Source organism: Oxyura jamaicensis, chromosome 3 (genome assembly GCF_011077185.1).
Source record: "Oxyura jamaicensis isolate SHBP4307 breed ruddy duck chromosome 3, BPBGC_Ojam_1.0, whole genome shotgun sequence".
Taxonomy (NCBI): domain Eukaryota; kingdom Metazoa; phylum Chordata; class Aves; order Anseriformes; family Anatidae; genus Oxyura; species Oxyura jamaicensis.
Window position 1 is genome coordinate 63,827,752 of NC_048895.1, and position 14,253 is coordinate 63,842,004.

The following is a 14,253-nucleotide window of genomic DNA, read 5'->3' on the forward strand; positions in this document are numbered from 1 at the left end:
TGCTCCACTGACCTCCCCTGGTTTGGTCCATCAAGGTTTCCGCTCCAGAGGAATTACAAACTTGTATGAACAAGATACATTAGTTCAAGTTGGATACCACTGAAATGCTGTTAAACTGCTCCAAACCCCAACCTAGCCACAGTGTGTCCCTGTGCACAGAGTGGTGCGAACAGGGCCCATTAGGGCCTTGGAGTTTGAGGTTACACATACTCAAAGCTCTTGTGTAACTTAACTTCAATTGAAGTCTCTTTTCCAAAAAAATGCACATTCTTTTTAGTGGTTGAAAACTCCTAGCTGAGTATGCTGGAAGACCAAACTCATTCTGACAACACATATAAGATACATTTCTGCAGAAGTCTAAATATGAATGGGAAGTTAGAAAAAAAACACATTCTGAAATGAGATGAAGATCAGCAGATTAAAATAGGCATGCCAGATTAACTTTGTCGTTCTTAAAAGAATAACTTGATCACTAACAATGCTCTTCAACCTTCTAAGCAAAGCATTACTTAGTTTGGCTTAACATGTCTGTGTGTAGGACTACTTAACAGAAATCCCCATATTGCTCTATCAAGGGGAGGGTGGAGAACACCTTTCCTTTGTTTCAAGCAATAAGGCACTTACACGTATATCATTTTTCTCACACAAAACACAATACTGGAATTCAAGTGTTGATTACATGGATATTGCCTGCCTCCAGTTTTTATAGCCTTACTCTTAGTCATGGAGAAAGTTCTGATCACTAATGCATACAGATTTTATATAGCCCAGATGTGGAATTAGAAATTCCTTTCTTAATGAATCTGGATTATTTGTCCAGCATTCTACCTGTGCCAGAAGCACCTCGACTGAAAGTGATCTATTGTTTCACTACCCCTGCCTCCCAGCATTCAAATTAACCTTATTTTAAAGAAAATTCTTCACATTAAGATATATAAAAAGAGATGGGGACAGGAAAGATTTCTCATTGACTTCTCAAGTAATTAAGATGAAGTTCAGCTTTGACAAACCTTTTCAGAAACATAGATCAATTTTCTTCTCAACACCTATTATTTGTTCTCATCTCTACCACAGGCAAAATGCATTTCAACAAACACCTTAAAAAAAGTTATTTGGACTCAGATGGTTAGTTACGTAACAGAAAAGGCAGTTTAATTAAATTAAAAAAAAATGCAAAAACTAGAAGCCCTAAAGAAAAACAAATTTCAGCAGTTTGCATTTAAGTAAGTTAAATACAACAGAGAATCTTTTCCTGGTATAGCTCAGCAAAATCTTACTTAAACTACTTATTACATGATCATTTTCTAAGATCCAATTTTGTCTGTGGCTATTTTCACAAATCAGTTTCAAATTATGAACATTGGAAGTAAAAGGAGAGCATTAAAAATAAAGTGTATAATAAATGTAAATACAGTAAACATTTCATTATGAGATTGTAAACATCTACTCTGTCCTTGCAATTTCTGGACGTGAAGTAGCATAGTGTAAATCAATACGAACACTTTACTGTGCATTTTTTAATGCAAAAAGTCAGTCTAAGGACTGAATCCATCTGTTTACCCACAGCTTGCATAAGAATAGAACAGTTCAGTTGGAAAGGGCTTACAGAGATCATCAAGTCCAACTGCCTGGTGACTTCAAGGCTAACCAAAAGTTAAATTGTGTCACTGGGCATGTTCAAGTGCCTCTTGAACACTGACGTGCTTGGGGCATCAACCACCTCTCCAGAAATCCTATTCCAGTGTTTGACCACCTTCATGGTAACGAATACAAATGAAGTTTCTTGACTGCATCAGCACTTTTACAAGGCAGGTTTAAAATATGCGGACAGATTGTTTAGATTCTGTAAGTAGATTTTTATTCTAAACATAAGGTAAATGTGTAATTGTATTATTAATAACATGGTCAGTTAGTAACAGAAGGATAAAATCACAACAACACTGTTTTCAGTTTGCCAAATTTTCAGCAAGATAAAGGTTGAATGGGGCTAGCAGGCAACGATGTTCAAAAGGTAGGTATGTGCAAAATCAATTTTTATGCATAAAATCCACTTTTTTTATGCAATAAACTTTCTCCTCTTCTGACTGTGATCCATACAACACACTTCAGATCTACATTTCATTTTGATAAGCCAAGTAAGCTCCAAAAAAGTTTCTTCCGCCTATTTCAACTAATTACTATTACACCTGTTCCTTATTTTATTAAGGGAAGATATATTTAGATGTGAACAGTTGGAATTACATTTAGAAATTTATGTATTTATTTTTAAATAGGGAATAAGTAATTAAAGCTTACTACAAATGTTCACCTTTGAAATCAGAGCATGCACTGATTTCATTTCCCTACGTTATGGTGTTTCACTGTCTGGCTAAGAGCATCGATGATTAATTGCCTAGTATGAGCACTCCACTCCTTACTGGAGAGAGACTGTATAGATACTGAGCCCATATGTACAGAATAAGGAAGAAACAGCTAAGAAGTTATAATCTTATGCATTTATTTGTGGATTTTTAAAAAGTTTGTGGGTGTTGTGTCAGCTTCAGTGAAAACACTGCTAGTTTTGCCTTGGAATCAAGGTGCAACTGTTTTTCATCTAACAATAGCACAAGCCAGACATACCAGCAATGTAACTTTTTAGGTATGTGCCGTCTTTTTCAAATTTGTGTTAAAGTCTGAGAAATATTAAACATCTGTAACTCCAATTCTTACGCTGTGTTAACATCTGTTACACTAGAGACAACAGAATTTTAAAATGTTTAATGCTGCCTGTGGATGTTGTTTCTTATGTTATTGGTGACTCAAAGCATTAAGGTCTCTTGTATTAAAAGCTTGTATTCATTCCCCATACAATTTACTTGAATAAGAATGCTTTTTGGAAAATCTCCCGTGTCCTGCCCTCTCCTGCACTTATTAGACAACACTAGCAGTATTACTCTGCAAGTGAGAGAATGGTCATTATCATAATTTGCACTTCAAGATTTCAACTTGCTGAACAATGCTTATCAACAATGGCTGCCAACATGCTTTCTAGTATTTTGGAACACCGAACTATTTTGGAATATCAAAGTATTTTGAGCCAATTCTGTGCTGGCATAGAAATGGATATAACCTTCCTGGTTTAATGGGGCTATGGCTGATGTTAAGAGCTGACCCACTGCAAGTATAAGGCTGCAAAATTTGAAGAAACAGAAATCTCTCCAGTAATTTCATCACGTGGGATTCTTTCCATCAGCAAAACCAACACAAGACTAATACAGACTATAAAGTAACAGTAATCCATGGCTCTCAAACACAAGTTGGTACCACACAATTATTATCATACCAAGAATTATGAATGATGCAAGGTCTGCTCATGCAAGGTCTGCTCAGGAAACAAACCACCAAAACTAAACTTAAAAAAAAAAAACAGCTCAGCCTATTTGGCCATTGAACACAAAGCAGTTTCTCAGATCTAACTATCAAGAGAAACCATTAAATTACTGAAAAATTCATATCCTCTGGCAGAATCATTGTGTCTCCTACCCACCACTGAACATCACACAAACTAAGGCAGTCTTCAGAAGAACAGAAAGCCCTCCAGCTAAAATGAACACCAGTGATCCAGAATACCCTCTAGTAGAATTGGCAGTAGTCCCTACAAATTAATATTTTTAATAAGTAAAACTTCACATTGATCAAACTTTCAGAACCAATAACTAGATGTAAATTACAAAAAAAAAAGCTATCATACCAGGAAGAGTTATGAAGCAAGCATTAGTAACATCAAAAACAAATGCAAAATCCTCTCTTCTATACACATAGCACTGCCCCAGAGGAAGATAATAGATCAAAGTGCAGTGTATTTTAATGAAATCTGAAAAATGAGCGTACTGCTATATAATAAAGGCAATGAGAATTGAGAAGTAACAGTATTTTTTCTGCAGAACTAAAACTGATAGGTCAGCCAAAGCACTGAATTGCACTTCTGCCTCTCACTTACATTCTTAGTTTCCTACTCTCACCTGTGAATAGATTTACAAGAAAGAAACATACAATTATTTTCCAGTCACAAACTGGATGACCTCTGCAAATGCACATAACTATATTCTGAGAAGCTGCAGCAGGAAAAACCATCTAGCCATAGATATGGTTGAGCAGCCCTGGAACTTGACCCAACTGATGAAATCTCCTCAAGAGTCTCCTCAAGAGCCAAGAAATAAAGTAAAAGATACCTTGAAAAACAGAACTCAAAAAACGTGCACACAAACATTTATTTGGCCATGCACACGTACTGGACATACAGAGCATGTACCTAGAGTGTCCAGTTTGAATGCATGACTAAATACTGAACTACTCTACTGTAAGGGACTCTATCAACTCAAACGATGCTGTACTAAACCGAGAATAGCTGACCTAGAATCAGGCTTGAAGACATGAAGTGCATGAAAAGGTAGCATGACATGTGGCTAAAGCAACTCTTGGTACACAAATCTCATCTGTGAACCAAGAGCAAGACAGTCATTTGGGGCAATAATTGCTGTGAATTACTGATGGCTTCCACAAAGATGGCAGAGAAAGGTCATGCATGCCCCACACCGCAGGGAAGGCCACTGCTATTGAAGCTCAGGGCCTCTATCCAGGCTGGACTTGTCACAAAACATTGCTAGCAGCACCAGTGACCTTCAAAAGAATTTTCCAGATGCAGGGAGAGGCAATGAAAAGACAGATCGAACCAAAAGCATTCCCCTTGCAACTGGCATGTCCTGCTCTCCTGGCCCAGCAGATGCCAGAGGAGCCTGAGCCCACAGCACCCAGCTCCTGCAGCAGAAGCGCAAAAAAGCCTTGGCATGTGAGCAGTCTAGAAATAAGGCTAATGCTGAATGGATTTAAGCACTTAATCTGAATATGGGTATTGGTGATCAAGAACTTCTCAGAAGAATAGTCTTGAATATGGTAAAAACAATTCAGCATAAAGTAACATGTAATCTGCCTTAACAGGTTAATTTGACTGTCTGATGAAGTTTCCTGCTAACAAAGATGGAGTAGAACAGTCTGATGGCTTCTAAAGTATACAGCTGCAAAAACCAAAACACCTCTAGGTAGTGGAAAACATCCCTGAAATTCCTTACAACTAAGTTTATCCCATTTCCTTTAAACTTACCAATTAATGATTGTAAAATAAATGGCAAGACTTTGATGTCTGTAAGATTTTCTATGATATGAGAATAGCTGTTTAAAAGCTAACATTTTAACATTTTATTGAATGAAAAATTCTGGTTTATGTACTGTTCAAATGGATAAACTTTCATATGGATAGAATGACTTCTATATTCCCACTCTGCCTGGATCCTGATTTTTTCCCTCATCTACAGAGAAAAGCAAAAACAATACTGTCATTCCTATTTCTTTTTTTCCCCAGAGAAAGCAAGATTAGACTCTCTCATCTTCACAAGGCCACAGGTGCCTAGTTTTGCGATGTATTAAAAATGAAGAAATATTTCACTTTGATTTAATTCGTTCTGATAAAATCAAAATGGCCTAGGTGAAATGATAATGTAGGAGCCAAGATGTATATGCCTTTCCCTCCACTCACAACAACATGCTGTTGAATGTAAAATAAATGCAGATCTATTATCTTCCCTTTATGCTCTTTATTCTAGCATCTTAATTTCTGATTTTACTGAACTCATGGAAACTTGTGAAATTGGCAAACAGCAGAGAATACAGCTAAGACGACAAGAGTATCTCTCATATTTAAAGAAACAGGAAAACAAAGGAAATTAATCTACTGAATAGTTAATTACAGATAATCTCAAGTACTAAAATATTCTCAAGTGGAATAGTTTGACACCATATTACAGACTGCATTGCAAAAACAAATCTATTTTTTATTTATATACATATATATATGCATCTCTCACTCTCTGAGGTCTGAAGGTTTGCTAAATAATACAAAAATATCTTCATTATTTGACATTTAAAGAAAGGAATAAGAATCCCTGAGTAAGCCAAAGACAACTGATATGTACAGCCTCAGAAAACACACTCAAAAACAAGACTTGATTTTAAGGCAGCATCCAACCTGCAGGTACAACACAAATAGAAAACTGATGTGTCACAGAAGAAACCTAATTAGCAGGTGCATTTGCATTGAGAATAGTATTTGAACTTTACTTCTAAATGTCATTGCTTCCTAGCTTAATATGCAAGTCTTAGAAAGATACTGTTTCTATTTATAGGACAACAGGGTCAACATGCCCTTCAATTCAAATAGAAAAATTAAGTACTGTTCACTGCCAGTGTGCTTGTATGCACTGTTTCAACAAGGGGTAAAAACAAAACAAAACACCAGGAAAACAAACCAGGAGTTGACTGAAAACACACATACTAGCCATCTACGGTAAGCTCATATTTGTGTTTCCAGGTAACTAAAATTATCAGTTTCTTCCACCGAGGCTTTGAGTAAAAGTGAGTATCTTACGATAACAGAGTATTATGCTGGTGGGGAAGCAGACTATTTACTTGAAAAGTTACAAATAGATTCGGATTTAATAATAAATTTTCAGAGACAGTGGTTCCAAGTACATCCTCTCAAAAGATATGCTGTTTGTGAGCCTAAGTTTTGAGATCTGTACACTTAGGACATTGCTCATCTTCCTGCTTCCCCATCTCCCACATAAATATATACATATACACACACACACATATATGTATCTTCAAACACTCAAAAAAGTACCTTCACAGTACAAATCTAATCTTCAAGATCATTTTTTTTAAAGTACAAAGTAGATATTTTTCTTATTCATTTCTTCTTTTAGTGTATCAGTGTTCTGGTCACACAAATTTATTCTATTTTCTTTCAGGTTTATTTGTATGATAAATTTGGATTGTAACTAGAAATGAAAAACTCTTAGCTGATTCTTGACTCTGAATTACATTGCTCTTATGGTGATGTGCCAAGAAAAAGGTCCAGTGACAAACAGTGGTTCTCTGAATTTAGGAAAAGAGAGAACAGATCACTATTCTCTTCAGATCTCTAATGCACCAAGAGCAGCAACACTGGAAGCAGAGAAAAAAGTGAAATGGTCTCCTAACAATTCATGACCCCTTCCCTTACTCAAAATTTACAAATTTTCCTGAAGAGACATCAGTGAATCCTCTAAGACTTATGCAGGCTGCTTATAAAACAAACATACATGTTATTTAGGTTCCAAAATTCCACCAAGTCAATCTTCACACAACTGGTGTGTAGCATTTGTACTATATGTCAAGTCAGAACAGAAGAGCAGGTTTCCAGCTTCCCTGCAAACACATTTCCTTGCACATTCTGTGTCACATTTCAGTGGATATCAGTGGCCTGTTCTGTCTCTAGTTACTTCTTGTTATCTAATCCCTTCAAATCTTTTCTGGTACTGGGAGAAGTTCAAAATGCTGGACTCCTCTAACAAATTCGTCACCCCTCCCAATCAATATTAATGGACTGTCAAAAAATAAATATGAATGTAAACCCAATCAGCATATTTGTAACTGAGTTTCAATAATAGTAATAATAATAATAACAACAATAACATTTCTTTTTGAGGCACTATTATTTGGCTATGGCAATCCATGCCGCACAAATGTGATCTACACTCTTGCTTGCTAGTAGGACGACTCAGAAGATAACCAGCTGTCATGTTCTGGCATGTGACGGGGTTTTGGTATGCTGAACAGAATGCTGTGTGATGGAAGTTATTTACAGAAGTAGTTTTTAATACCAAAAGTAGTATGCTCAGTGTACAGCAAGAGTCCAAACACTTCTAAGCATTTCCCCCTTAAAGGCCGACACTGAAGTTAAACGGAGCACATTAGCAGTCAAATGCTTTCTTCACAGGCCAAATCGGTAGTAGAGTTGTGGCTACAATACAGACTTTGATTGTCTAGTTCACAAACTTAGACTTAAATCTTCAAAACAAAAACCAACCCTCCAAAGTAATAATAATAATAATAATAATAAAAAAACATTTAAAAAGCAGCAGTCAGGGGGCCCATCTTGTTCAGAGTGCACCAGAGCAAAGAGGCTTTCTGGTCTGCAGTAGTGTTTCAGCTGAGGGAAGACGGCAGGAGATCCCCCACTTTTATTCCAGGGCGGTGGCTGTGATGCTGTTACCAGAACTGTATTGCTCTGTAGCACAAACCGTGTATAGCCCTTGCAGGACCAGCTTAGTTCAGGCGAGTATGGCCCATCCTTACCAGGGCATACCTGTCCGTGACCTCTTCCTCTGCTTTTTACAAAGGCAATAGATAGGAAACACAAATAAACCTGCCAAAATAAGAAGAAAGCCATAGTTAAATGAAATCTTTTGTGTACTGTATTCTTTCAATATATGTAGAGTATTAAGACGCAGCTTTCCACGTCTGAAGAGAAATTAGACAAGGTATCTGGGACAAGCTGAAGAAAATACCAGCCTGCAACAGTCTCTTCGGCAACCAGTTAAAATAAACTAAACAGAGAAAGTGTAGAACAAATTCCTGCTAACCCCACTTCCCAACTCTGACAAAAATGTATTCCTGAACTATGGTTTGTTGTGTACAAGATACAAAGTTAAAAGCTTTAACAGTACTATGTAAATTCTTAGATCTGAATTCTAGGGTGATTTAACTAAACTAATTTTCATAAGCATGTAACATGCAAATCTAAAGGCTAAGACATACATAATTTTTAATTCAAGGTTCATTTCTTCCTCTGCAGACTATCAATACTTTAAAAAATCTCTTAACTTTTAATTCAATCAGTTTCACCTTTAAAGAAGGAATTCTATATATATACATAAAAATTATTCATTTCACAAATGCTGTTATTATTTATTGCGAAGTAATACCAAATATTTATCCCTGCCCAGGCAGGGGACTATATATATATTTTTTTTTTTTTAGGTCTTTTGAGAAAAAGCTGTAAATGACAGAAAGCGAACAAACATAACAATAATAATAAACACTACCAATCACAGATTTATTCAAGTGAGAAAACAGTTTGTTAGAAGAGGCACTCTTTCAAATCCAACAGAACAGCATCACCTTCTTTCTCTTACCACCAGCTGGGCAAAGAGCAGATTTACTAGAGTAACTGCATCCACAATTAATACAAACACATTAACAGAGTTTTATCAAATTAATTCATGGTACATCTCTTTGTGCTTGAATCCAATTTGGCAGCCTATGCATTGAATCAGGCTGAGACTGGTTGGTAAGATCCTAAAGACAAATTAATGTAGAAAAAAGGCACGTGCTTTATACTAAAAGTTTATCTATGAAAATTGTACTTTTTTTATGGTGTCTATCTCTTACAGATAAAAATGCTAAGATGTCAAAGTCATACAGATAGTAACTACAAAATCAGACTCATTCAATACGTGTAATTCTTACCTATTACAACAGCTATGGCTCCCAGTGCCAGTCCCAGAACCAGTATTAGGGGTGTAATGAGTAGTTTTCCAGCTGAAACACAGAATTCATTAACAATTCAACATATGCATTTTATTTTTCCCTTTTGAACCACCCATAAATGTTTGTATATCTGACATCTCAGCTCGTTTATTTTTTAACTGCTATGTTAGGATCCCCATTGCTATAGTCGTTATTAAAAGCTGAACTTGGAATCCAAATTATCTTTCTTGTGTTGAACAGCAGAATCTCCCTCACTCGCTTTCTCTCTCTGTTGGCGAGATGGCTAGTTCAAAGATGTCACTTGTCTTAGTAGCTTGAAAACATAGCAGGGTAAGCATTTTTACTGATAAACCAGCAGTTTGAACAGGGATTCGAGGTTAAACAATACTCTACCTTAAGCACGTGTTTGAAAGATTACTTATAGAAAGTGAGGAAAAGTGAGTTTGTTACCTCTCTCTTCCCAACCCTTCCCTCTCAAGTCACTTGTATCAGATTTCAATAAATGGATTACTTCATTCAACGATGACGTAAACCTCTCCATAACCTGAGCCACTGATTTGGGCAGTCCGAAGGAAAAATGAGATACTTTGGAAATATTTACAGTGGTAAAATGAATTGGTTCTTTTCATACTTGTTTTGATAGCTTTTAAATTTCACAGGAGTGTTGTGGGTGGGAAACATTAATTCCTAGAAGGAAAAATTGGCAAATATTATTGGTATTACTCTAGTTGCTAGGCATCCTAATGGTCGACCTTGTGGGGACTCCACTGCACTGCATTCTATAATCACAGAAGTTGTCATTGCCTCAAATAAATTATTCAAGTGTAGACAGAAGAAGGAATGTGATGAAAAACTTCAAAAAAATACAAAAAGAAGCGATAAAAACATTAAAAAACATTACTCAATCTCTTAATTAAAAAAAAGCCTACAGAATTCTGTTTTAAGGTATAAACTCTATATACTTTACTAATAACCACGTAATTTGAATGTTAGAAAACTATGACATGTTTGGTACCAAAATTATTAAAAACTTAAACCACTGACCTGGTCACTAAGTCCACAGCAACAGATTCTGCAGAAGGGCTAAGCAAGCTTTTGACTGGAGTCACCTCTTTGCCCACATAAAGAATGCTTCCTAAATTAATTCAGTTTAAGAACTCATTTACTTACATTTGACACATTAATTCAGAACTGTAATAAAGCATGAATGGCTGACTTTTTCCTTCTCTCTGTGAATATAAAGTTTAGTTTTGTCTATTTGTCCCAAGATCTCAGGGGACAACCTGAGTTCACTTGCTAGATCTTCCTTTGGTTATCAACACATTGTTTTAAAGGTTATTCTTTAAAAATAAAATACTTTTTCTACTTACTTATGTGCTATATGTAAGTCCTTAATTTTACATTTTACAAAGGTAAAGAAAGATAAAGGAAAAAGTTCACACAAGGTGAGCAAGACTTACACAAATCACCATCAGCTAAGAGCATAAGTATCAGCAATCACTGCAAAGCAAGTATCTATCTATATTTTACTCCAAATTTTTTTTATTAGCTTGGTATGAAACCAGTTATAAAATGCTGTGTTTTGAATGTCTGACTGAATATTGCTTTCTATCCAAATGTGGTTTGACACACATCGTCTATCATAGTGTGAAGGACTACGAGGCTCTTAATCACAGAGAGAGTTGTGACACACTAAAAAAACCCTGTTGAGACTACGGATGTTTATTACGGCCACTAAGTTTCCCAAGGATCCATTGTCCTATTTCTGTCAGCTCTGCGACTGCTAGCAAATAGAGCAAACATAAAAGCCTTGCCACATAGATGAATAAAATCTTGGGTCACTAGTCCATGCAGAGAACTCAGCATTATGTTATGGTAACTAGTTTGGTAATGTTCAAAGTTAGTTTTTAAGGACAGTTACAGAAACTGTTGTAAATAAGTCTAAAAAGGAAATGCTGAAGAAATTCTACTCAACAGGAGACAATTCTCTACAGACTTACCTAGCATGAAGACTTAGGTATCTGTAGTAAAGTAATAACTGCAGGTTTTTTCAGCGGAGTTTCATTAGATATATAGAATGATATTTTTCTGCCAAATTAGGAAACATTTAGAAAACATGATGGAATGTTTTTCTCCTTACATAACTGGTTTTGGTTGTGGGGTTTTGGGTAATATTTATGAAAACCCAGAAATCCTTAGAGAATTCTTTGCCATCAAAAACTTTATATACTAGCTTTAGAAAACAAATTTAATCACTAGCATATGGAAAAATAATAATAAAAATGAGTCTAAATAGCTGCGTATGCTTAAACAATCATTACAAGTATCTACTTACAAATCAAAACAGTCACAGTGCTAATACAAGTTTGCATCTGTTTTTAAAAATTCCTATCAAATGTATGTAGGAAATCTTGTATTAATAAGACCAACTTGAATGATAAAGTTGATAATGGAGGTTGGATTCTAGCAAAATATGCTTCCTGCTGCAGTGCTCAAAGCCATGCCTAAAGTGAATCTTCCTCTGTCTTAGGACAACAGTATATATCAGATTTGAAGATAAGCTGCTTTCAGAATCCTATCTGAGATACTACTTACTGTGCAAAATACTTCGCTTGTTTTATAACACCATTATGTGCTGTGCCCTATTATGTATCCATGTAATATGTAGTGATTTTGAAAATAATTCACTCAATTGAATTCAGGTGGTACTTAAGCAGCATCTTACATTTAAAGACAGCTGAACATATATTTCCTTCCTGTGTTCAATAAACAACACAGTTCATCACTAAGTCAGGTTGTAACGAACTGTTCTGCCTCCAAATTAGCCAGGAGGAGTCTAATTACTATGAGGATGAAATCTCAAAGTCAGCTTTTTTTTTTTTTTTTTTTTTTTTTTTACCCTTCAGTCCTAGCAATTTCATCTTACAGTATTGGCCACAGGACAAAGTTCTTCTAAATTCCTTTAAAGAATATACTGGATAAATGGTGAGAAGGGGAGGGAAGAGAAGGAACATCAAAGAAACAGAGACTACTTTTGCTCTCAGTGTATTTTCTTCTCTCTCGGGTTTCTATCAACTTTACAAAACCATTTGTTTTTGGAAAGTGTGTTGAAATACGTGTTGCCATAAATGCTTTTCCCCTATTTTTATGACAGAACAGTCCATGACGGTAGGCACACACATTTGCTGCTTAACAGAAAATATGATGCCAGTCTGCCGTGAAATGTTCTTTCCTTTCTACACACCCAACCCGCCCAGATTTAGTAGAAGCAAGCCAAAGAACCTTTGCTGTTCAGGCTACAAAAATCACCACACTTATTTTCTCTCCATAGCATGAATTTTTTTTAAAAAAGTGACAGAAGAAAAGGTATTTAGCAACACTTTACCAGTCTCCCACTGGCAGCCAAGTTAATGTCCTCTTAATTTCCACTCCTTAGCCAAGGAGCAGTGACATTTTACCACAGTAAATCTACATTTTTTTTTATTTAATTGCTACATGCTACTAAAGTTTAGACACTGTACTTTTAATGGCCTGTTTCTCTGCTATGGTCTTCTCTTTCTGATGACTCTTCAGAATGGAGCCAGAGCCCAGTCTTGCCCTGTAACACCAACTGACAAAGCATTAAGACATTTACAAGTCCTACTAGAGATGACTGAGAAATTTAGGGTTGTGGGCATCAAGGCAGAATTCTCTGAATCCTTGTGAACTTGACTGTTAATAAGCTATGCTAAAAAATCTCAGCACTTAGTATATTTTCTGGCAGGTTCAGCTAGTGTTGTCTCTACTGAACTGATGAACAACCCCTTGGGAAATAACACAATGACAGAGGTTAATACTAGAGAGAAATTTTAAGAGAAAACCCTAGAAGCAATTTAGGTTGAGGCTCTGAGCTCTGCTAATCTTTCTTGGCTTACTAATTAAAGCAAACAACACATTCTCTATGTATGTTTTTATAGATATGAACATAAACACCTTCACCACTGAATTTTAACTGATATATGCGCTTCCACATTTCTTTGTGGGTAAAGAAAACAGGAAAAAATAAACACTATTGTAAATGCATTAAAACATGTAAACTGGTTATTCATACCTTATGTGTAAAGTACTGGACAATTAAGACAGGAATAATGTAATTTTTGGCAGATCTATAATATGATAAAATAATATGATATAAATATTTATTTTTATTTCCACCTACACTGAACATAGCAATTTCACTGTGATAACTTTACCCATGATTCTGCACGTATGCAGTACACAATTTGTAATGTCTTTGAGCTCAGTCCCCTGCTATCTCAGGTAGCAATTCCACCAAATACACCAAGGTCCATTTACAGCAGCTTACATTGTAGGCCAATATTTCTTTTACTTCAAGCTCTTCTGAAACCTTACCAAGTGCTTTGTAACAGCCCTCGAATTTTAAGCCTAAATTTATTAATGGACAGTTTATACCCAGGTGCTCTAGCGCCAGCATTATCTTTAATCTTTAATAGATCTTCTCAAATGTTGGAATTTCTCTCTAGAAAATGCAAGAGAGGAAAAACATGAATGTTGACTGCTTCGTATCTTCCTGTTAGTAAAATCACACAGATCTAGTCCCTTTTAAAAGAGCTGCCGAGGAACAATTTAATAGGCATTCATCAACTGATAGCCAGCACCAAAACCTCAAAAAAGACCTGGAAAGCTTGCTCCACATGAAATATAGGGTTTCAGGCATTTCCTTCCCTCCTCTGATCCTACTGAACAGCTTAGGTATCCCCCAGTTCAGCACATAAATCTATTATTGGGAACAAACATCACCCTAAGTGCACAGGCACACTGATCTAGACATGTAGCTGAGGTGCTGAA

At 36.0% G+C, this 14,253-nt stretch overlaps 1 protein-coding gene across 1 annotated transcript in view; it reads right to left on the minus strand.

The window, feature by feature from the left end:
• Positions 1-253: 253 nt before the first annotated feature.
• Positions 254-14,253, minus strand: part of RNF217 (ring finger protein 217) — a gene marked incomplete at its 5' end in the record, with an annotated part of 60,766 nt that continues 46,766 nt past the window's right edge. The window contains 2 exons of the mRNA XM_035320835.1: positions 254-8,281; positions 9,385-9,456. Coding sequence (XP_035176726.1) covers positions 8,208-8,281; positions 9,385-9,456 — 146 coding nt within the window. The remainder of the gene's footprint in view (positions 8,282-9,384; positions 9,457-14,253) is intronic.